Source organism: Lolium rigidum, chromosome 7 (assembly GCF_022539505.1).
Source record: "Lolium rigidum isolate FL_2022 chromosome 7, APGP_CSIRO_Lrig_0.1, whole genome shotgun sequence".
Lineage (NCBI taxonomy): Eukaryota > Viridiplantae > Streptophyta > Magnoliopsida > Poales > Poaceae > Lolium > Lolium rigidum.
Window position 1 is genome coordinate 92397105 of NC_061514.1, and position 25121 is coordinate 92422225.

At 43.9% G+C, this 25121-nt stretch overlaps 3 protein-coding genes across 7 annotated transcripts; 1 reads left to right on the top strand and 2 right to left on the bottom strand.

The window, feature by feature from the left end:
* Window positions 1–3841: 3841 nt before the first annotated feature.
* On the bottom strand, window positions 3842–6074 carry LOC124677253 (transcription factor bHLH110-like). Of its 3 annotated transcripts, none has more exons than XM_047213254.1 (7): window positions 5817–6074; window positions 5136–5733; window positions 4889–5020; window positions 4727–4804; window positions 4558–4623; window positions 4183–4221; window positions 3842–4092 (listed from the first exon to the last, which is right to left on the bottom strand). In XM_047213254.1, the coding sequence occupies exons 1-7, from the start codon at window positions 6053–6055 to the stop codon at window positions 3931–3933; spliced, it is 1314 nt and encodes a 437-aa protein (XP_047069210.1). In that variant the 5' UTR covers window positions 6056–6074; the 3' UTR covers window positions 3842–3930. The 3 variants fall into 3 exon arrangements, with proteins under 3 accessions (XP_047069210.1, XP_047069209.1, XP_047069211.1); XM_047213253.1 differs by having other exon boundaries at window positions 4889–5026; XM_047213255.1 differs by having other exon boundaries at window positions 3850–4092; window positions 4558–4637; window positions 4889–5026.
* Window positions 6075–11642: 5568 nt separating this feature from the next.
* Window positions 11643–13684, bottom strand: LOC124675927. 3 transcript variants are annotated; one of them, XR_006993462.1, is made up of 3 exons: window positions 13313–13684; window positions 11868–11937; window positions 11643–11818 (listed from the first exon to the last, which is right to left on the bottom strand). XR_006993462.1 is itself a non-coding variant. In XM_047212005.1 (2 exons), the coding sequence occupies exon 1, from the start codon at window positions 13682–13684 to the stop codon at window positions 13313–13315; it is 372 nt and encodes a 123-aa protein (XP_047067961.1). In that variant the 3' UTR covers window positions 11643–11937. The 3 variants fall into 3 exon arrangements, 2 of the variants coding, with proteins under 2 accessions (XP_047067961.1, XP_047067962.1); XM_047212005.1 differs by having other exon boundaries at window positions 11643–11937; XM_047212006.1 differs by having other exon boundaries at window positions 11643–11934; window positions 13310–13684.
* Window positions 13685–17881: 4197 nt separating this feature from the next.
* LOC124674392 (protein CHROMATIN REMODELING 19) lies at window positions 17882–23851 on the top strand. The gene is made up of 12 exons (XM_047210437.1): window positions 17882–18805; window positions 18893–19010; window positions 19522–19562; window positions 19847–20097; window positions 20196–20376; window positions 20893–21078; window positions 21162–21305; window positions 21380–21538; window positions 21819–21896; window positions 22040–22176; window positions 22255–22473; window positions 23126–23851. Exons 1-12 carry the CDS (start codon window positions 17915–17917, stop codon window positions 23286–23288), a joined length of 2568 nt encoding a protein of 855 aa, XP_047066393.1. The 5' UTR covers window positions 17882–17914; the 3' UTR covers window positions 23289–23851.
* Window positions 23852–25121: the final 1270 nt, after the last annotated feature.

The window sequence follows — 25121 nt, forward strand, 5'->3', positions numbered from 1 at the left end:
ATATAGTCCACGTCACAAAGGAGTCAAATGCTTAGAAGTGTCCTATCGGACGAGTCTACATATCACGTGATGTTGTTTTTGATGAGGCCGTGTTCCCTTTTAAATCCTTGCATCCCAATGTCGGTGCCCTTCTTCGCAATCAAATTCTCCTACTTGATCCTTCCCTTCATAGTTTTGAGCGAGGGGAATGACACTATTGATGATATTACTATGGAAAATACTCATGCTACTAACCCATCGCTTAGCCCTATTCCTTATACTCCCGCAGATACAACTCGCCGAAACACAGCACCTGGTGAAAATTTGGGTCAAAACGGTGCACCGAGCAGTTCTTATGATCCTTCACAAATTTCAGGTGAAACCAACACTGGCGCTGGATCCAAACAGATTTTCTGAGCGAATCCACCTCGGGATCAGGGCAGCGTGTATCGGGATCGCGCCGATCCGCGCCAGCTTCTCCGTCAGACGCGCAAGGGTCTGCCTCGACTGCCCCGTCGCGCGGTCCCGCCTCACCAGCACATGGCTCGCCTCCTGGATCTTCTGCGGCCCGCGCCTCCTCTCCTTCAGCCACCTCATCAGCTGCACGCGGCACAGCAAATCCCGCCGCAGATTCCTCTGCCCCGACAGCATCAGAGGGTGCAGACTCACCTGCAAGCGGAGGCAGCTCCTCCAGTTCGGCCGGATCTTCTGTGCCTTCCGTCCGTGTGTCTCAGCGTGTGACTTCACCGCCTCCGCGTCCGAATACTCGCGCGTCTAAAGGGATTGTGAAGCCTCGCGACTATAAAGATGGTACTATCCGCTGGTTATTGACATGTACAGCAGGTGAACCTGCCAATTTGCAATCTGCTCTTGATGATCCGAATTGGAGAGGAGCCATGGATGAGGAATTTGATGCTCTCATGAATAATAAAACCTGGAAATTGGTGCCACCAAGGGAAGGTAAAAATGTTATTGATTGCCGATGGGTGTATAAGATTAAGCGCAAGTCCGATGGCTCTATTGACAGATACAAGGCTAGGCTTGTTGCTAAAGGTTTCAAACAGCGATATGAAATTGACTATGAAGATACTTTTAGTCCTGTTGTTAAAATCGCTACTGTACGTCTTGTTTTGGCCTTGGCTGTTTCCAAGGGATGGAGCTTGCGACAGCTTGATGTCAAGAACACGTTTCTCCATGGCGTTCTGGAAGAGGAAGTCTACATGAGACAACCTCACGGGTATGAAAACAAGAGTTCTCCTCACTTCTTGTGCAAGTTGGACAAAGCTCTTTATGGACTCAAACAGGCACCTCGAGCGTGGTATTCTCGGTTAAGCTCTAAATTGCTTGCCCTTGGTTTCTTTGCTTCCAAGTCTGACACTTCTCTTCTCTGTTTATCTATCGCAAATTGCATGTTACCATCTATATGCTTATCTATGTGGATGACATTATTGTTGTTAGTTCTTCTCAAGCTGCAACTGATGCTCTCTTGAGAGACTTAAGTCAAGAGTTTGCATTAAAGGATCTTGGTGATCTAAATTTCTTCTTGGGTGTTGAAGTTCAGAAGGTACACAATGGTATAGTTCTCATTCAAGCCAAGTATGCTCATGATATTCTGGCTCGTGTTGGTATGTCCAATTGCACAGGTGTGCCTACACCTTTGTCTTCATCTGAGAAAATTTCAGCACAGCAAGGTGATCCTTTGGGACCGGATGACAGTAGCAAGTACAGAAGCTTGGTTGGTGCTCTACAATATCTTACTCTTACACGCCCAGATATATCTTTTGCAGTTAACAAGGTCTGCTAGTATTTGCATGCTCCCAGCACTGTTCATTGGGCTGCTGCTAAACGAATCTTAAGATATGTCAAGCACACCGTGTCTGTTGGCCTCACATTTGTGCGATCCAGTTCTATGCTTGTCAGTGCCTTTTCTGATGCTGATCGGGCGAGGCTGTGTTGATGATCGCCGGTCCACAGGAGGATTTGCTGTATTCTTTGGACCAAATTTGATTTCCTGGAGTGCTAAGAAGCAAGAGACGGTGTCCAGGTCAAGCACTGAAGCTGAGTATAAGTCTGTAGCAAATGCAACAGCTGAAGTAATGTGGGTTCAGTCTTTGCTTGCAGAGTTGGGTGTTAGACAGGTGCAAACACCGTGTATATGGTGTGACAATTTGGGAGCTACTTATTTGTCAGCTAATCCAGTGTTTCATGCGAGAGCTAAATATATTGAGATAGATTTTCATTTTGTCAGAGAACGCGTGTTGAGGAAGCGGCTGGAGATTCGATTCATTTCCTCCAAAGATCAGGTTGCTGATGGGTTCACTAAACCGTTGCCTTACAGAGCGTTTGAAGCTTTCAAGGATAATCTCAACTTGTCAAAGTTGTGATTAAGGGAGGGTATTAGAGATAGAGTTCAAACAAGAGTTTGAACCGTAATAGGCGTGTGTAAGTCTGTATGTCATACGACCTGTAATCCCGTGTAATCTCCACCTATCCTCCTTCTATATATACATGCGATGATAGCCTCGGAAAGTATCCGAGTATTCCCAATATACCTGATCAGATTCTTGTTTAATACTTGCTTCTGTTGAGGTTGAGCACTGCTCACAGGTTGATAGCAGAACAACATTTTCGTAGTACCAGAACAACATTTGAGGGAACGGACACTGGATACGGGGATGTGCGGACTTCTGGCTGCTGCCTGAGTGTCGTCCCATGCCCGGCTCCAAATCCTTCGTGATGATTTTTTTGAGAGTTTCTTTTAGAAATAGATGATGAGACCCAAGGCTCTGCATCGAAAAGATGCATAAGACCTTCTTTATTATATTATTCAACAAAGGTAGATTTTTTTAGAGTACCTTTGTGATGATTCTTGTAATGTGAATTTTAACTGGAAGAAACATATTCAGTTCGATTGAATCATTTCAGGGCCCTCGGCCCTCTGCATATAAATTGTAAAATTCGCTAAGGCATAGGTGTGCTTAATTTTCGGCCTCAATATTGATCAGGCCCATTGGCTATCCGAACAAGTTATGTGTGTGCAAACGGGCAAAGGGGTTAACCGAGAGTTTATCTGTAGGTCTTCATTTGGCATAACTCGCGGAAAGTGTTTTTGGCACATTAGCACCCATGCTCCTGTTTTCTAAAAATCATATTTTTTAAATTTTAAAAAATATTGATATTAAATACCCATATACATAAAAACATTCCGAAGATACGGTATGAATTTTGGAGAAAAAATATGTTGTATTTTAAGCTATACGAAAAAGACAAATTTCTAACAAATTTGTTTTTTTCCTGTAGCTCAAAATACAATGCAATTTCTAACAAAATTTTGCACAATTATTCAGGACATATGTATGTATTCACGGAATAAATGTGATGATTTTTTGAAACATAGATATGCAATTTTTAAATATTTTGAAAACCAGGTGCACTGGTGCTTATGTGCACCAAATCTGCTTCCCATAACTCACACATATTTTACTAAAAAACCATACATTTTCGAAAAGACTAAAAAATACTACCCCTAGTATTTGGAAACGTTAAACTGTGTTTTTCTAGGGGAACATTGAACTGGGTTGAAACAAAACTAGAGGGTGTGTAAAACCGTAAAATATGCCATTGACATATCAACCTCCAAAAGACAATAATGGCATGTAGTAGTTCACAACCAGTGGGTTGGAGTTAACAATCAGCCCTGAACAAATACCATGCCCTATCATCTTACCGGCATCAGGACGGATTTTGCTCAAAGCTAGGGATTCCCTAACTTTTAATTCTAGACTACATACAAATCAACAGCAAAACAGGTCAACAGCAACGAAAACAATAATTACGTACTAAGTTAAACACGGGGAAAGCAAGCAAAACAATCGGCTTCCCATTAACGGCCCAACCAATCCGTCAGTGTCACAATCACAGGCTGATGAGCAAAACACGCAACTGTCGAGATCATCGGTAAAGGGGGCTCTTGTACGCCGGCATCCAGCAATCCGGCAGGCTATTACCCTGGAAAACTTGTGGGGTGCACGAAACAGGAACCAAGCACAGCCCTCTACCTCTCAAATCATGCTCTGCCTTCTGCTCCTCTTTACCTCCCCATTGAAAGGGCGCCTGAAAAGAGTTGATGATAGGAAGTCATGACACTGTAAGTTGATTTTGAGTTAAGAGAAGAAAATTGGGATCTTGGCACTTCAATCCTACCTTATTTGTGATATGCTCCATGTAGGGTTCACTAAGTAACTGTCAACATCAGAAAAAAAAAAAGCGTAAGTAGTCAGCATGGTACTAACAGTTGCAATACTTAACTTCAGGAAAAGGGAGTGCTGGTTGTGACTCATGACGGTGTGAGTGTCCCTATTTTTTATGTTAATTAGTCTCTAGACAACGACAACCGTTCTTTTTACAAACTTGGAATGACAAGGAAATCCACTAACAAATAGGTACAATAAGTCAAGGTAAGAAATGCTTTGTGATCCAAGGCAATAATAGAAAACCGTCGGTGCAACCAGTCATTGTATGTTGATGCTAGGGGGTGAGCATACGGCTTATGTGAAAAGGATTTGTGACGATGTCGACCTGTATTTGCTCATGTAGATATTCGATGTGCTTGATGGTTTCAGACAACACTGATGCCCTATCCGTCTGACAAAATGCAACTTTTAGATGGAGTTAGCAATAAAAAGAGAAGAATATAAGGTCATATCGTTATTTTCAGTTTGAAATATCCACATTAAGAATTTTGTACCTTTCCATACGGTGAGATGGTCTGCTGCAATGCTATGATCTTGTCCCTCTCTCCCAACTTCACGCTAGGCACTTCTGCCTGTTTTTCACTCCAAATAAGCTGATCAAATGCTTACTCAGAAAGTTTAAACCAGTTCGTCAAATATTCTTCATAGTTAGTTACCTTGGGAGGTGACGTAATTGAAGTATCTTGCTTCGACTTCTTTCCATTGCCTCCCAAATTTTCTTCTGATTTTCTCTTCTTAGGATCACCTGCAGCGCCACTTGCACTTCTACTACTAGTCCTTGCCTTTGGCTGCACCTGCAGAATCATATGTACACACAGGTAGATCGTAGAGTTCTGCACATTGCAAACAATTCACAACTACTCTGCCATTACTTCACAATACAAAGTAGCATACCAGTCTTACCGATATAGTATGTTGCTCATATTGACTGCTATGTGTCAATTCTTTGTTTGATCTGTAGCCACTAAAAGAGATAGCATCCAACGAACTCAAAGCATCAAAAGAAACCTGCATTTCTCCGGACTCATGAAAAACCCTTTCATTCCCAGAGCCAGAATAACCCAGAGAGCTTCCATGAATCGCACCACTACTAGGAATCATTTGGTGCAGAAATGTCCCAGTGGGAGCTCCAAGCTCCTGCTGCTGGTCACCATCTTGTTGTACCTCATGATTCTGGCTTGGCATGAAGCCCATCACGCTCCCTTGCACCAAAGTACTGTTCCCCAGGTACACTGGTGGAGATTTCAGAACCTCGTCATGCCTGGTGAGCGGAGGACTGGAGCCAGTGTATGGGCCACTGCTGTCCAAACCGTAGGTAGATGATCCGGCCATGCTGCTGTAGTCACCACTGTCCATGCCTTTGAGGTAGTCGCATGCCGCAGCGGGGAAATCATCGAGCATCTCTGGCATCACCTTCCTCGCTTCAAGCAAGGAAAGAAAGTCCTTTCCATGGCCGTTGCCCCCACCATGCTCACTGCTGCTCCCATGAGCTCTGGTATTGCTGAAAATACCATTTAATCGTCAAATTTCTTCAGTCAGCTGTAACTGAAAAAACATCAATAAGTATACGGCATGCATACTCACAGGACAGTGTTATTCCATAGATGCCCGCTCGGCAGGTGCGAGCGGGACGATGACGAAGGGACCATGGAGAAGGCTACAGGGTCAGTGGTAGCGGCGACAAGGAGCGTGCCGTTGTGGGGGCTCCATGAGGGGAGTGGTGCGTGGATTTGCATGATCTGTTGGCTCTCCCAGATGCTGCTGGTTGGTGAAGTGGAGGAGCTGCTGTAACTAACTGGAATGTCAGCTGCCTGTTCAGCCATGAAATTGAGCTAGCTGCTCCACTGCATCGCTGCAGAAGATGTGATGGGGGAACCATGTTGATTGGGTCATTTTATAGGTGCTTGGAGTTTATTTTTCTTCTCACCTTCCCAGGGTAGTGTTTTAGGGTGTAAGCCTGATGAGAACCTTTAAAATCCTAACAAGTAGTCTATTTTATGTTTTACTTGGAAGCAATGCAGGAGTTCACCGGGCTGAGTGATGTACTTCTAGTAGCCAGTAGTGTGGGCGCTGTGATATGCAGTGAGATGGAACAATTCTCAACTCCAATACATTTTGATAAACTTGGGAGGTAATTTGAGGTCCTAGTGAGCGACAAGGAAACTAATATCAATAATATTGGTGGTAATAATAAATATAATGAACGGATGATCCATGGAGTTGTTACAAGCGGTGACAGAATGCATGCATGTTCAATAAGGAGTTCTACTGTGGAGATCCCATTTCCCAAAAAAGGACAACACCATGGACTCAAGTCATATATCCCACCATTTGGAATATACTTATACTAATTTGGAACCATATCTCTTTAAATCACACCCCATCACCTAGAGTTGTAGAGTGGCATGATTATCATTTACTAAATGATACCCAAATCATAGTGTAAAGGGACGTCTTTGGAGAGAAGAGAGAATGCAGTCAAGACAAGTAGAAAGGCCTCTACCTTTATGGGCTGGGAGTGGGCGAGCCGTGTTGGTGTGCCAGGGGAGATTTGAAGTTATGTCGTGTCTCTCGATGGATCCAAGCCGAGCAGCTTCTGCACATACTCTAGCATTTGAAAAAATAAAACTATACAATCTGGAGATCTGCAGCCTAAAAATCAGTACCAAACACAGCTTTATTGGCAATCACTAGTAGCCAGAAAATACAAGGATTTACTCCCCAAGTCCCATAATATAAGATGTTATTACAACCAATATGCTATGCTAGTATATATCACATAGCACCTCTGTATTTTTCACAAGGATACCTCTATTCTACTGCAAGTCTAAACAAAAGTAAGAGATCACTATAAGAGCTGTAGACCTGTAGTGGGCTGTAAGCTTCTGCCCGTTGCAGGTAGCGCTGTAGGTTCTAACATAATGAGCTCAAATTAGCCATTACAGTACAGAACTCTAGCGGACGCATATTGCCAGATAAGAGCTGTAGACCTGTAGTGGGCTGTAAACTTTTGTCAATTACAAGCAGCACCATTGCCAATTAGTCTTTATTCTAACTGGCCTATAAATACCGAGAAACAAACAGATTCTAGAACATAGCTATGATAGGTTGACAACGGACACCGTAAGGAATGTGACTCCAAGTAAACTTGAAAGGTCCCCCAAACTCAAATGACAGACTGACTGACTTCAAAAATCCCACCATATGGAGAGTAACATCACTTCACCTTTTAAGCAATAAATTTGCACGACTGGAGGCATCCTGGTCTAAATTAATGTAACATCTACTCCATCATATTTCTTTACAAAACACGCCGGTATTATCATCTTAACTAACACACAAATATTGGTCACCAGATTGAATTAAGAGGCTCAAGTTGAATCGTTGGAGGGGAAAGACCCTTAAATAATGATCACTAAACTAATCACCATCAGCAGCCAGAGACTGGTACCTGTATTTCGTTAGGGGAGATCTAAAAATAATCTTGATAAAAAGGGATGTTTATAAAATGGACAGACACATCAGCCTTTTTTCCGTTAGGTACTTGCTTAACAGCTTATTAAACCAAAGGACCTTTTTGGAAAGCAACAAAAAGCTTGCCATGACACAACTTGTATTATGCACGTAGTAAAGGTAGGTAAAGAAGGAATACTACCTTCGGGGGAATATCTAGTGATACCACACCTTATATGGTACCATGATACCACTCTTCAAAATTCAAGTTTAAAGTTTCAAAAAATTCCAAAATAAATTTATGGATGTTCACAAGATGCGTGTTTACAATTCGTAGAACTTGCATAACCAAATTCTAAATACACTCAAAGAAACAAAAAAGACAATCCAACATGAATAGTGTCACAAAAAGACAAAAACACAAAATGATACTATTCACATTGCAATTTGTTTTTTTGTTTCTGTGTACATTAAGAATTTAGTGCTGAAAATTTTAGGAAATATAAACACAGATCTTGTGAACACTCACAAATATGTTTTGAATTCTTTTGACACGTGAAAATTTAAATTTAAAAAGTGGTACCATATAAGGTGTGGTATCACTAGATATTTCCTCTCCTATCTTCATCCCGGTGCATAGGTCGTACGCGCATCCCTAGATCATCAATTTGACCAACGTAATATAAGGTATATAAAACATACTCCCTCCGTCCATAAAAGGACGTCAAAGATATGTCTAAATTTGGATGTATCTATACATTAAAGAGTGTTCTACATACATTCAAATTTGGGCAAGCCTCCAACACCATTATATGGACAGAGGTAGTATATCATTAGAAACTTCAGATGTTCTACTTTCCAATGGTATACTTTTTATGGTGTACAATTTTTATATTATATTTGTCAAATTGACAACCTACAGATATGCACAGGGCCTATAAAATGGGACAGGGACAGAGGGAGTACTTATTCCTTTCAGAATTAATAGTTCTGGCACTAAATGATACTTGTCGAAATATCAACTTCCTTTCAGAAACAAATTTGTTGTCTCTTTGATAAGAGAGCAGAAGACTTCACCCTAACCTTAATTTATCATTCAGTTGCTATGACATGTTTTAGAAAATAGGACCAGATACCGGAAGCTATCACCCTGAATGCGTACATGGATACAGTTGCTATGACATGTTTTAGAAAATAGGACCAGATACTGGAAGCTATCACCCTGAATGCGTACATGGATAGGGGGCTGCCAACTTTCAGAAAAGAGAGAGAGAGAGAGACATAAAGCATGGATATCCAGTGGAAAGCATGCGTACCATTCATTCTAACAGAGAATAAGAGGTAAAGCATACCAAGAGTTCTTTGTGGGCTTAAATGACTGAAGATGAATGTGCCTTTGTCTACTATATCTATATGTTGACCTCTTCCGTGTCAACCACTAAGGACAACCTCATTTCAAAAGTTAAGGCAACGTCTTCTTACTCACATGTGATGACCTCACGTAGTCACGTCAGTGGAGGTCGAAAATGATGGATGAAAGTTGTAGGCCCCTGTATGAATAATGAAAAGATATATAAGAAACTTTTGTTTAATCTTCTGAGGTAGACTTCAAAATAGATGAAGGTGACTTAACACTATCAAATTTATGTGATGACATACGCAGGGTACATGCTCAATTGCTCATTATGGTTCAGCTGCGGGCATTGGGCTCAAAGGGCAGTGCACTACACTTCAATTACTATATAAATTGATGGGTTTACATCAACAATTTAATAACAAAACCATACAGTGTTAGGATGAGAGACTGAGGGAAACTGCAGCTAGAGTCCAGACATTTGAGTTGGACTCAGAACAGTCCAACTCAAACCTTCTGGACAATATCATTTCTACATGATGTATACACATGCACCTTTTGGATTGATGGCATCCCTGACCGCTGCAATCCCAGGGGCAATAGGAAAGGAACAGACACTTTGGTTCAGCTCATAGTGTAGTGAATCTGGAAGCATTGCAACCATAGCACTTTTGATGGGAAGCAGACGGATATCTAAGCATTGGTTCATAGGAGGCACGCTCCTGGGATATGGAAGGCACAACAGGCCTCAATCTGATGCTGCCTATATGGCTGCCTCTGGGTTTCTAGTGTGTCAAGGGTACTGGGGTTCAGCCTAGTCTTAAGCTTGTAAAGACTACTCCATTCTATCACTACACTGACATGCAAATTTTCTCAAAGGTAGAAAAAATGGGATGCTTGTACCGGTATTGCTTTCTTGAGCAAGTATAACATGATAAAGGCCAGATGTAGTCATAGAAAAAGAGAGATAAAGTTACCTGAAGATGGTACGAATAGGAACATCAATCAAATCCATCTGAACCTTATTGCTAGCATGTCTTATGTCCAAAAGCACAGTTGCAAATGACAAATTGTGAATAAATAAAATATATGCTAAGGACCTAACTCATGACTCATCAGAGACCACTTCAGCCCAATCATAGTACCTGTGAAATTACAGTAAAAGCTACTTTGCCCTTTGATAAACTTAGCATTACTTTCTGACTTCATGTAGAATGACCATTATCCTTTTCAGGGAAGATTCGTAAATCGTAAAGACTATAAAGTCCATAACCACGGTGCATGAATAAGTATGTGAAGTTTTGAACGTAAGTCAATGGAAGCAAAACAGTAATGACATAATTCAAAGAAGCGAATGATCATGTTAATTGTCAACTGAACTAGAAAAATAACAGATAAATGCAAAAGGAGATGAGAATGGGAAAGTAAGTTCATTCAACTGAGATCCTTTTACCAGATAAAGTTCGAACAACCTGGACAAAAAGAAACAGCAAGAACAAGTTGCTCAGGAGAAGTATGAAACTACCAGTGCAACTGGAGGAATACAGACGACTTATACCATCCTCACAGCAGTCCATAGCGCTAAGATGGAAGAAGGGGAATATGGTATCAGTTCTCAGCTACACACCTTCTGTGACTAAAAGAGAAAGCCAATAGCAGTTGGAACTGGGTGAGTTAGGATAGTCCAATAGAAAAAATTCAACAGGTCAACATGAAGATCGCACGAGTAAACACTTCATCTGCCCCTCAAAGAAAGAAAATAGCCACGGCTAAACATGTCAATTAGATTGCAATAATTAAGGACAGCTAACATTAGCATGAAGATCATATAATATTATCTCTGAGATAGTTGCTGATTTTCCATATCCCAAGAAAAAAAAAACGTATTGCAACTCACGCACGCATCAACCCTGTAAATGAATGAGCTTCCAACATTTGGTTAAGCATTTAGTCAACAGCAATCTATAGCCCTCGCGTGGCATGTAATTTTGATCACTATGTCAGGCAATATCATCTGTACTGCTCTTAGAAATGCATGATAGCAGCAGATGAGCAGAACAAAATAATCTAAGGAATCATTGATGGAAGAAGAATGACCATCATACTGCTAGAAAATTTATAATAATATTGCATGCATTCTTCAAATAGTTTTTCAGATAGTTATCCTTTGTATACTCTTTTAGACCAATACTGCTATATGATGGTCATATTCAAAATAGGGATGCATATCACTGTCAATATGTTCCGTTGATGGATAAAAGCATTTTCATTCCTGCACATTATGACAGAAACACATCCCAGATAAACATTTCTATAAAAATAGCTACAAAAATATACTTTTGGCAAACCTTACTAGAATAGCCGACTGTGCCAGCCATACCAAATAATGCAGAAATGTGCACTCTAAATCCACAATAACCCAAACAGAGAAGAGAAAGTACCTGATGTTAATGCACACAGTCTACTGCTAGTCAAGTCTATCAGACTGTTGCCACTTGCCAGCAGAAGATAAGGCACATGCATTGTATAACTATTCCTTAAGCGATAACTTAAGGGTAGAGAATCACAAACCAGAAATAGTAGCAAAATAAAGGATACGACTGAACCGCAAATACAGTATATCGCATGTGCCAAGCATACAGGATTTATCCGATTGACTGGAACCAACCAGAGAGTAAACAGAGAATTATACCAGATGCGAGCATCATTTTGTTTACTAGTACAAATATGCCATGATTAAAAGAAATACTTGATCGCTACAGAGACTATTGATTTACACATGCCATCAAGGGCCCAACAGTGCTCCAAAGATACCCTTTCTGATACACTTAGCACAACTACTCCAGTAAGCCTCTTCCGTAACGGCAGTGAACAACTCAGATGATTTAACCACCTGTCAGGTAAGAAAAATGATGTTAAGCTACATTCAGTCTGAACATGACCATTGGCATATGATGTTTTTTAATACACAATCAAGAAATGTGAAAAACAACCTCCTAACCAAAACCTTTGACCCAGAGTCAAGCTATTGGGCACCTTATTTAAAGAAAGCAAAAGGCACTATGTAGTCTTGTAATGAGGAATGACAAGAGTTAGAAGACAGGTCTGCATCGAGGAGGTGGGGACCACAGAGGAGGGAAAACAGAATGGCTGGATCGAGCAAAACCATGATTTACAAATATAACAACCACCCGGAAAAGTAAAGAGCAGCTATAAAAATCTAGCAAACCCCTGATTTATAAAGATGACACCGAAGGCCTCCATCCACAATGTCAACTTGTCAAACTGGGGACTACATATGTGAGTATCTGCTACAACACGTCTGATAAATGCAGCGAAAAAATGCAATAATCTGGTAAGCGAGAAAATAAGGTTCACTTAACCTACTCAAATCCATTTTTCTCAAAAATTCTGCCCAAATCTACAAGGTATACTACGAATGGATGTCTGCATATTACTCAGGGCGTTGCCAGAAAGAATTCTGCTATGTATACAGTGAATTTGATAACGATATTACTACGACACTGTCCAACTCATGTGAGCACAGGTGGCTGACCGGTGAGTCTTCCTCCTTCTCACAAAGACAGGAACAACAGTGTGGTCAGTTTTGTCCTAAGTTTATCATTTTTCTACCAGAAAAGGTGACCAGAACAATCCTACAATTTACAGAAAGATAACTTGACCATAACACACACGAGATTTAGCTAGCCTCATGCTGATCCAAGTATCTATCAGCTCAAACACATCAGTTGCTATGACACTGAGCATTCACCTCTCAGCCAATGCTTAACACCAATTTAAGACTTATCATATATTATGTTCAGACGTTGTGGGCAACTACCGCAGAAAGTAAAGAACCATCCCACTATGATTCAATCTCTGGGTATGGCAGGAGTGAATCCCTACAACGCACTGTTGCAGAGATCGTACAGCAGCACACCCTGCTGTATTTTAGCAACCTTTGAAATTGGACGATGCAGATGTTGCATATGCATCAACATCGGAAATTCTGGATTAAGAATACATAATGTTACTGATGGTAGCGTCAATGTGCATTACACATTGAATGAACTGCAGCAGCAGCAACACATCTAGCTGTTACATGGTTTATTATCAATACCTAAACAAACTACGCAATCAAACATATAGCACTCCATCAACTAAATTCATGCGTTTCGACAGGAGAAAACCAATCGAAATCGCATCGAGCGAAACAATCTAAGCGGCTGATTCCGCCGAATTAAAGAAACCCTAGATTTGAGCGCCGCACCTCTCACTTGCAGTAGCGGTCGGCCTTCTTGCGCACGCGGTCGTCGAGGGCCTGCTCGACGGTGCGGTCGCGGGAGGTGCGGACGGCGTTGGACGGGTCGTAGCCGAACTTCCTGGTCTCCACGGGGAAGATCTCCTCGTACTTCATCCGCTTCGCCGCGTCGATGGTGTAGTCGTCGCCCCCAGCGCCTCCGCCCTCGGCGCCCTCCGTGGGCGCGGCCGCCTCCCCTGCGGCGGCTTCGGGGTCGGCGTCGGCGGGGACATCGGCGGCGGGCTTCTTGTTCTTCTTCTGCTTTTTGGGCTTGCGGAGGGTGGCGGCCTCGCCGCCCTTGAAGACGAGGCGGCCGGGCTTGGCTTTCTTGTAAACGTCCGACATCGGGGCTCGGGGGCAGAGGGTGCGTCGCACGGCTGAGGCCAACTTGTACTAGTAGCTGTGGTCGAGGTCGGACTCGGGTCGACGGGTCGGTTAGCTATAGCTTGCAGGACGGAGAATCAGATTGAGAGCGTGCGATGGCCAAAGTTCTATTTTTCCTTGCTCACGTCACTTCAAAAAAAATACGTAGATCTCTTGTTTCCGTTAGAGCTGAAAGATTGCTGCACTAGTCAACTGAATCAAAAATCCAAACTTATGGAAAAAGACTAGGTAGTGTATTTATATTCAACAAGAGCATCTTCACCGGCGCGCCCCATAGCGAACCAGTTAGATGCTCTTAGGGTTTGGTATGGGCTGTCACATATATTGGATTCCTTTAAATCTCCATTGAATCTTCTTATCATACCATTTAAAAAAAATAGCGCAACTACGGTTTTTTAAGAGTGTGCATCAACATTTAAAACCACGTGTGCGCTATTGTAGTGAAAGGCTCCTAAAGAACCGCAACTAGAACTAGAGGCCAAGAAAGACGTTAACGTCAGAAAAAACATCATGTGCATATGCGCCTAACAACAACCACTAACAAGCCCCAAAGTTGGGCGAGAACCCCCGGATTCAAACCTGGCTAATGCTAACCCTTTTCCGATGCACACACAGAGCAATAATTTTAACACCGGGAAATGAACAATTAGGAGCCAATACAAAAGAATAGCACATATGCTCCTCCCTCAAACCAACTTGCCCAACTCGGAAAGGGATTAGATTTGAAATTCTATAACGCCGGAATTGAGAGAATTTGGAGACTAGATCCACGAACACATACGAGACTTATAAGGATTTATTGCAATAAGCCAACGACAGGACATATCCGATCAACGAGAGGCTATTTTAGAGCAAAGCTTTGGACCTAACTATGTTGTGATCAATGAAGAAGATGACAACAATGAAAATAAGTCGTGGCCTGAAGAAGGTCCGCCCGCTCCTCCACACAGGCGTAATACTCCATAACCTAGATGACGTAAAGCCGATAAACCCGAATACACCACGAGATGGTGTCGGGGCTCTCTCTATCCCATCTCCGTTTGGACAAGCCGGCGGAGGAGCGAGATGAGGCATTAAGAGTTCGGGGGCTTGAGGAGAGGCAAAGTCGACAAAGGGATGAGGATGTGGAGCCTTGTTTACATCTTCGTCAAGTCGAGGGGTCAACACACTCCTTCTTTGATTGCACACATGAGCCTGATGCGTTAACCTCTTCCATTCGAGTGGTGAGGTTACTGACTGAGTAAGAACACATTCAACAACATTCAGTTCATCAACAAAGTAACCATACTGGAGGATGATCATGAATAAAATAACGATATTTCGTGACGCATCACCAGTTCATCACACGAGGGGTTAGTATATTTACCACCTCGAACAAGTTCATCATTACAGACCAGGGATCAGGATCAATCAAGTCCTAGTTAATGGAGGGATATAAGATCACTTCCCAAAAAATCGCTAGACCTAGTCGGTGATGAAGAGACGACCATGCCGCTAGATCTTGAAGGGTGGATAAGCTTGAAATGGGGGGAAATGAGGGTTTTCGATTTCACGGTGAGAGAGCCTCTCCTAAATACAGTCGCGAAATTTCACGGGTGGTGACCAAATTTGTCCTGCCGCTTTTTGGCCGTGCCGCGGGAGCTCGCGACATCTCGTGACTCTGCGGGAACATTGAGTTCTCGCTTTTGGGCGAGACACGGGTGGCTCGTTGAAAACTGCCGAGTTTCTCGTGGGCCTGGTTCGGAGGTGCTTTAAAAACGGTACTGGCCATAACGCAAAGGCCTTCTGAGCAACTAAGAGCATCTCCAGCAGTGGTTGTAAACTAGCGTTGCGCTAAAAACCGTCAATATACAACGTCGCACACCTTTTTTGTTCTCCAGCAGACGCTGCAAAGTAGGTCGCGCTGTAAATAACTTAGTGTGCGCGGCAGTTTCCACTATCCAAAGCGGTATATCTGGTGCGCCGGCTAGCGCGCGCTGTAAGCTGGCACCGCGATCCTTCCCACCCCGCGAACAAAAACGACTCTGAAATTTCTTGGCCTCGCCTGCCTCTCTGCGCTTTGATGACGAGGAGGTTAACCGGCCACGCCCGGCCTTGCCCGACCCTCCGCGTTGCGACGATGAGGAGGTCCAGCGGCCACGATTGGCCTCGCCTGGCCCTCCGCGAAACCTCTGTCGAGCTACGCCGGTCTAGCCTCCCCCCCCCCCCGCATCCCGGAGCTCCGCCTGTCGCGGCCCTCCTCGCGCGTCTGCTGTGGCCAACTCGAGCTCCGCCTCCCGCTTGCTGTGGCCGCGTGCTCATGGAATCGATTATTGTGGACTAGTTCTGAATCGATTTCTACCTTGCTCTCTCTGTTATGAGATTAGCTTGCTCTCTCTGTTGTGAAATGTAGTTGCTAGCTAGATCGATTGCTAGCTAGATGGATAAGCCGGTGTAGAGTTGTGAAATTTAGTTGATTTTTTCGGATTTATTTATGACCTCTTTGATCTTGTTTGTTGTATGTATGTTGAAGAAACTTAGAGCAGGTCTAACAGGCCCCTTATAACCCGCCCACCCCGTAAAATTCCGGCGACATACGGGGCAGGCGCGGTTTGAGCCGTCTAGCAGGCCCCGTATTCGGGCCGCCCGCTTCGCGGAATACGGGCCCAGGAAATCGGCCCCTCCGCCCACTATTTATATCGGCCGCGAGTGCGAGTGAGGGGTTAACCCCTCACTCGCTACCCTAGCTCCGCCGTGCGCGCCGCCGCCTCCACACTCGCTCCGGCGAGCAATTACTTTCTCCCCGCGCCGCATTCGACCCCGGCTCCGGCATGGACGCCCGCGGCCGCGATGGCGCTCTCCGGCGAGCGGATCGAAGCGATCCCGCTCGCCGGACAACGTGGTGGACGCGTGGCGCTTGAAGTGCAAGCGCTCCGCCGCGGGTAGCCGTCGTGCCGCCTGCAAGTACGCGGCGCGTACTACATGCCTGGAAGCTCCGGGACTCGCGGCCGGTGGGCGGTGGTGCCGACGGGATCCGCCGGCTCAAGCCTATGAGCGGCGCCGACTCGAGGCGTGGCGCGCCGAGTGGGAGCGTGATCGCGCGGCGAGGCGGCATGGGCCGTGCGCATCGGCAGCACCAGGCACCGGCGGCAGGAGGCGGAGGCGAGCGAGGAAGCGGAGGCCGGCGGGAAGGACGCGGCATTGCTACGGGCGTTGGCCGAGTCGGAGGTGGAGGCCGCCGAGAAGGCGCGGGCGAGGCGAGAGGAAGAGCGGCGGCCGTCGCCGCCGTGGCTGAATTCCGGGCGAAGGAGGCCGCCGCCGGGCGGAGGGAGGAGGGCTGCCGCCAGGGCGGAGGAGGAGGCTGCCGCCATCGTTGATTTCGTGCCATACATCATCCTCGAGTAGCTAGGATCGCTATGTATATGTATGATCCAATGTATGATCAATGAAGAAGAACTATGGTTTCTTATTCCCGGGGTTTTAATTTTTAAAAATACAGGGCCAAATACGGGGTCTGCTAGACGGAATGGTTGAGCAAGACGCACTTTTGGGATACGGGGCGAAAAAATAGCGTTATACGGGGCAGAGAAATAAGGGGCCTGTTAGACCTGCTCTTAGCCAATGGTGAAGGGTTGTTTTTGGTTTCTTGATTGGGCTGTAAAATAGAGTTTCTGGTGAAGCTCATGCCGACGTCACACGCTGTATCCGGATCGAACGCGCTGCAATTGGAGCTGGTGTAAACGACCTATTAGAGGTATACGACCTCCCAAAGACGCCCATTATTCATCTAAGCAAATGAGCTCAGTGAAACTTGGTCCAAAGGTAATCCCAAGTGCATGTTCAGAATCATCTGTCCATCACGGCACGGCGCTCTGCCACGACTCTCATACCACAGGTGACGTACGCAGCTCATACACGCCAAGTAAAAGATTCAAAAACTTTATCAAAAAACATGACCCCTGAAAACGGCAAATTTTAACGAATCATCCTCTCTTCCCGAAAGGCAATTGGCGCTCTCATCGGCGCCGCTCCATTTTCCCCCATTCTCAGGCCGCCCAAATTTTCCAGTCCTCCTCGTCTCCCCCCAAATTCCAGCGCCCCCCGCCGCCGCCGCCTCCTCGGATCCTCGCCCACTACGGGAGCAAGCACTACGCCCGCCCCCTCTCACGGCTTCCCCCAAACCCTAGCCGCCGGCCCGCAGCCGCCGCCCCGATGCGGCGAGACTACGAGGAGATCTCCGACGACGAGTGGTCCAACCACGCCTTCAAGCCCTCCCGCGTCCTCAAGCGCCCCCAGCCGCCTCCCCCTCCCATCGATTCCTTCCGCTACGACCCCAAGGCTCCCTCCGCCACCGGCACCAGCAAAACCGCTGCCGTCGTCCTCTCCGACGACGACGACGACGACTTCGACCTGCGGAAGGACGTCAGCTCGCGCCGCGTCGAGAGCAGCTCGCGCGCGCTCAAGCGCCCGCAGCAGATAAGCCCGCCGAGGTGGGCCACGCTGCCCGTCAAGCCCTCCCGCCGCAACCCTAAACCCTCCAAGGCCGCGGGGTCCTCCGACGACGACTTCGACCCCGAGGACGACGATTTCGACGTCCCCGCTTCCAGGAAATCCCGGCGCCGCACCGCTGGCCGACGGCTGGCAGCCGCCACCGTCGACCTCTCCGACGAGGAGGAGGATCTAGACCTCACGTTCGAGGACTCTGACGTCGCCGACGACGACTCCGACCTCCCGGACGACGATTCCGACCGCCCCGCCCCGAGGCCGTCGCGGCCGCGCCGCACCGCTGGTCGGCGCTTCGTGGTCGAGGAGGATGACGACAGTGACGGCTCTGTGCCTGCTGGCGTGGTGGAGGTAGGGGATGATGGAGAGGATGACGGGGTGAACTGGTCGGAGCTGGAGAACGACGACGATGAGGACGGGGACTACAGCGGTCAGAAGAGTGGGAAGGCCGAGGAGGTGGAAGGGGACGTGGTGGGGAAGGCGCTGCGCAGGTGCTCGCGGATTTCGTTTGATCTGCGGCGGGAGCTCTATGGTTCTTCAACAAGGAATTGCGAAAGTTATGCCGAGACAGATGCCTCCACTGTCCGGATTGTCACTCAGGTACGCTTTTATCTGTTCTGAAGTCGGATGCAGTTTACAGGTCTTGAAAAATTGAATTTTTTTTATGCATATGTGATATGGGAACAGGAAGATGTGGATGCTGCTTGCACAAGCGAGGACATGGATTTCGAGCCGGTGCTGAAGCCCTACCAGCTTGTGGGGGTCAATTTTCTTCTGCTGTTGCATCGGAAAGGCATCGGCGGAGGTGATCCTTTTTGTCAATTGAACTTTTGAGTTAGAACTTGCTTGTTGCTTTGTTTGCCAATGAAGTGGCGTTTGCTTATGCTGTCGCTTCCTTTTTTATTTGAAGCGTCTTCTATCATGGCATCAAATTGATGGATTGCGTTCACCCCACAGTTTATGATCATTTGCATTTAGCTGACTAAGTAGTAAAAACATGTAACATGACACTTGCATGAAAATCATAACTATTACACTTTGATGCTAGAACACCTTTTGCTTCATAGAGGTTAGATACTATGGAGAATGTTCGCGTTCTAATAGTTAGGATTTTCATGCAGCCAGAAATCTTGTCCTATTATGATTCATTTGCTAATGGACTGTGTGTAACAAAATGTTAGAGCTCACTGTTCTGAAACTATGTTGTCTTGCATTACATATATTGTCTTGGGAGGTGGGGTATCGTCTTATTGTGTTCTATTTTTTCCATGCTCAAAAGACTATTGTTCATATTAACCTTATCTATTTTCCTGCAGCAATTCTGGCTGATGAAATGGGTCTCGGCAAGACAGTCCAGGTAAACAAGCGTAGCATGTCGAGGAAAAATGATCATCGTAAAATGTAGTACCATAACATGATAAGTTAGCTTGTCAAAACTGATACCTAGTCCATTATTACTGTGATGTAATGGACTGTTGTTCATGTTTTTTTTAATCATTATGCACACATACCATAAAATGTAGCTTGATCATGGCTAGTTGTGTCATGTCCAAGTATAAACTGATTAGTTGAATGCCTTATGCTTTAGTGCCAATTCATTATTCACTTCTTAATATTTGAACTTTGGTCTCATTTTTACAGGCTGTTACTTATCTTAATCTCTTACAACATCTATATGACGACCCTGGTCCACATCTAATAGTTTGCCCAGCTTCAGTGCTGGAAAATTGGGAAAGGGAACTTAAGAAGTGGTGTCCATCATTTTCGATCATTATGTTCCATGGTACAGGAAGGACTGCCTACTCAAAGGAGTTAAGTTCTTTAGGCAAAGCTGGTTGTCCACCTCCATTCAATGTCCTGCTTGTTGGCTACTCGCTCTTTGAAAGGCGGAGGTCTGTTCTCATTCCTTTAGTGTGGTAGGAAAGAATATTCTTATTCTTAGATAACCAATGATTGAATTTTTTATGTGCTACTTTGGTCCATAATACAGTGCTCAACAAAAGGATGATCGCAAGGCACTGAAAAGATGGAAATGGAGTTGTGTATTGATGGATGAAGCACACGTGCTGAAAGATAAAGGCAGCTTCAGATGGAAAAACCTTATGGCTGTTGCTCAACATGCTCGTCAGCGGTTAATGCTGACGGGAACTCCTCTTCAAAATGATTTACACGTGAGTCTTGCTACAAGTGTTCGACTTTGTTAAGTCGTGCTCCAGCATTCTGTTGTTCCATTGCAATTACATATTAGAAATACTAGAGAGGTTAATGGACATATCAGTGTGACACTATAGAAGCACCGACTTAATGGTTACATTCTAGGGATATTCTGCATGTCAAAGATTCACAAAGGCATGGAGGTGATCATCAACTAAGGATTTCTATCTAACACTATCTTTTCGTGCAAAACTACTGTTTACTGTTTCTCAAGATCATATGCATATCCTGTTACTTAGAATTAGTAACTTAGTATCTAAAGCTACTGTGATGATTTTTTTCTATCTTATGGTTTGATGTTTTCTCTTTGCTGCTTACCTAGATGAAATATTTAGCAGTGAATTTCTGATGGCTTTCTTTCAGCAGTAGTCACTCCGACTGCTTAAACTCTATTTCCTATCCGCTTCCATAAATTAGCAGATTTTGGGCATTTTCTTACATGAAGCTGCTCTTGGATTTGATATGATCTGCAGGAGCTATGGTCATTGTTGGAGTTCATGATGCCTGATATATTTGCTACTGGAGATGTTGATCTCAAGAAGCTGTTGAACGCAGAAGACCGCGAGTTGGTTTCACGTATAAAGTCCATTTTAGGGCCGTTTATTCTTAGACGCTTGAAGTCAGATGTTATGCAGCAACTTGTCGCGAAGACACAACATGTATAATACTTATTCTTTGCTATCAGCAGTTACCTCTTCTCTATATCTTTCAAGTTTGAGCTTAAATTGATTGTATGTTGCAGGTTAAATCTGTCTCCATGGGATCAGAGCAGCGTAAAGCTTATAATGATGCCTTAAATGACTACCGTGCCATTTCTCTGGCTCGTAGTGAGAAGTCATCGATTCCAAAGCGTCAAATATCAAACTACTTTATGCAGTTGCGTAAGGTGAGCATATCCTGTGGTGGAAAATTCAGGAAAATATGTATGTTCATCTCAAATGTTTTTTCATTGTTCCACAGATTGCGAACCACCCCTTGCTTATAAGGCGCATTTACAGTGACAAAGATGTTGATCGAATTGGAAGGTTGATGTATCCCAAAGGCGCATTTGGTTTTGAATGTTCCTTGGACAGAGCGATCCAAGAGCTAAAGAACTACAATGACTTTGCTATCCACCAAGTATTGTTGTTTTTCTACCTGATGCCCTAACTAGCTGCTTCCCCCTTTATTGACTTTGCTTACTGAATATTTATAACAGGCCTTGCACTTTTGTTGGCTGATTATTTTATTATCCTGCCTGTTAAATTCTGCTGTTCTACATGTATGTTGCTATCTGTCAATTGTTCTACTGGATAATGCATGGTTTTGCTGTCGAAACACGTCTCTTATGCCGAAAACTAGCTTGTTTTAGACTTTTGTGTTGGGCACTAATATCATTTGTTTCTTACTTTCTCCTCAGCTGCTGGTTACATATGGGGATACTGGTACAAAGGGTGCTCTAAAAGACGAGCATGTTTTTGGATCAGCAAAATGTCAGGTGTGTTATTTTTTAATCTAATCAGCCAGTTCTTGTATAACAAAAAAGAAGAATAGCAGTAAAATACATAAACTGCTCTTTACTAAAATGTCTGTTGAGGCATTTTTAGGACTGTAATACCTTAATTTTTACTTTTTGTTCAGGCCTTAGCAGAGCTTTTACCTTCGTTAGCAAATGATGGTCACCGAGTTCTTATATTCAGCCAATGGACCACAATGCTTGATATCCTTGAATGGGCACTGGAATTAATAGGAGTTACATATAGACGTCTTGACGGAAGGTCAGTTCTTTCCTTAGCAATATTTTTTGTATTAAATTGAAGTATAACTCTTAACTGGTACAATCCTTATTGCTTCAGCACCCCAGTTGTTGAAAGGCAGACTATAGTGGACACTTTCAACAATGATCATTCGATAGCTGCATGTTTGCTTTCCACAAGAGCTGGAGGCCAGGGGCTGAATCTGATAGGAGCTGATACAGTCATAATACATGACATGGATTTTAACCCTCAGATGGATCGACAAGCTGAAGATCGTTGCCATCGCATTGGGCAGCAGAAACCTGTCACTATATATAGGTGCCACACTAGCTATGACATTATGATTATTTTTTTGCTGGTTCAGACCATGACTGAGCCATTTGTTCATATTTTGCCCTTTCCCGACAAATGGTTTGATTTTCTATAATACTCCTTTTAACATGGAATTATGTTACAAGGGTGATGAATGGTATTTTCTTGGTACTGGTAACATTTGTTATACGGTTTAGGTTATTTCTTTGCAATTAAAATATTATGGACTTTGCATGAACGTATTTTAAGTTATTTTATTGTATTTCTGAAGACAAAATTTGTATGCTTTTTTGTTTTGTTTATGATGAGCTTTTCTTGCCTTTGCATTAGCCATGCAATTCAAACTATGTTGGGATAATTTTTTGTAAAATGCACACTTTACACTCCGGTCTCCACCAGGTTTTGCTATGGAATGCACTCCATCATATTTTACTCTGCCGAAAAAATATCATGTTCTCTTTTGAAAATAGTCATTGCCTGAATTTGTTTTTGTTGGGTTCAGATAAAAGTAATGGTCCCTGTCAATTCGAAATGATCTGAAACTAAAAAAAAGCACACCAAATGACACAAGAAATCACCATGGCAAATTGATAATATGTTACTCTACTTAGATAGTGGTACATGACAAATTGATAATAATGATTGTTTTTTTATCCAGGCTAGTGGCGAAGGATTCAGTTGATGAAAAGATATATGAAATTGCGAAGAGGAAGCTAGTACTAGATGCTGCAATTCTTCAGTCTGGAGCAGACTTGGATGATAGAAATGATCTACCAGAGCAGACAATGGGAGAGATTTTGGCATCTCTTCTCCTGGTGTGATGAATTTATCATGGAGTGGCTTGAAGGTACATGATTCCACATTTTCACCTGTGGGGATGTTCTTGGCTTCATTTAAGGACAGCACTTTGGTTCCAATGGGGTCCTAAGGTGCTTTGCATGATGGTGCCTTTTGCATTAGATCTCAGCTGTTGGCAGCTATACTATGGGAAATCCAGTTCGGGTCACGTTGCTATTGGGATCTACGGATGATCTTCTGCAATCTACTGAATACGTACACAACACTGCTTCTCTTCGATGTGCTTGATCAGGGCGACATACTGTAGAAGCTTAGCATAGCTCGAGATAGGGTGTAGATTTCTTAGAATGTACTTCAGTCAGAAGTCTCAGAACAGAAATCATACTTTTGTACTCGAAGAAATATTATCCAATCTCAGTCTCAGAACTGAAGTACATCTTGGTATTAATGATATGGAGCATAGCTGAAGTGGCAACTATATGGCAGAGATTTGATTCCTGCTTTAGCATCTTGGCCACATTCAGCTTTAAACTGTAGTCTTCAACTCTGTGTATCCGTAAATAAAATGAATTTACAACTCGCTGCACCTCTGTTGTTGCTCTCTATGTGGACGGACATTTCTGCTGAATTGGTTACTGTTTGTGTAGAACATATAAGAAACAAGATTATGTTCTGCCTTTATTAAGTTAGCTCAGTTATTGGAAACTACCAAATAGTTTTCTCGGTTACTCGGACTGAGCAACTGAGGGAGGAAATGCTTAAGTAAACTTGCTGGTCCAACAAGTTTGGTTTTATTTTCTGTGTTCCGTGCTGCATACATGTGAAAGCAAATTCATTGTGTAAAAGTAAACAGCAATGAGGCATCTAAAAGAAGTAGACACAATTAATCAGCACAGGAGGGCAAACGTGAGTTACCATTTTGGTCAAGGTAATCTAAATTATTTGATAGCTAATGACTAATGTGTTCCGTAGGGGCCTGTAAGCAGCTGTCATGGTAGAACTGTTCCATGCAACTGATATTTATGCTACTGTACATGGAACATAGTTTTGTATTGTTCTTTACGAGGACTGCATAAACATCTCTTTTTGAAAAAAGAGAGGCTTTCTTGGTTAGGTAGGGGTGACCCTGACCAATTTTCACAAGTGACATAGAACGTTGGTATATGTAAAGCCTCCTTGGATCCAAGATTTGCCTGATTGTTGGTTGAGTGCTGAACTTGTTAGGCAACATGGAGGTGGAATGATATATAATTTTATTTTAACGGATGTGGAGGTGGAATGTTGTATTCATCATTATGGACGCTGACAGTGACAGTGAAACTGTCTGATCTTTACCCTGTTATGACTTGTAATGTCCTCTGCGATGTAACTATCATCATACGTACCTTTGTGGGCAATGAGGACGGTCTTCACTCATTGCTGGTTAGCGATTTTGTCTACGGTCCTTCTTAACTGATGCCGAGTTTCCTTCCTTTTTTCAGTGTGCACAAACCTTAAGTTGTGTCATGAACAAGAATGCGGCTGTGACGAGGGATCTGTTGATCAAGTAAATACTTTCATGTGATAAGATATGCTATATAACACTGCTGAAATCCTCTAGTTGTGTGCATGTCACGTGTATGCATTTTGGTTTTCCCTCCAGCTGACAGACAATGTGCACGACTAAAATACCTCTCTCTGCATTTGCTCTTCCTGACGAAAAGGAACTTAAAGCCCAGCCATTTCTGAAGAACAGAAAAGCATCCACATCAGAGTCCGATCATTCACTCAGTATTCAGTTATTCAACCGTATGTCTTTCGCATGATTGTTGACGTAGCTCCAGAGGGATGGTTATGCTCAGATAAACGACGTTCTG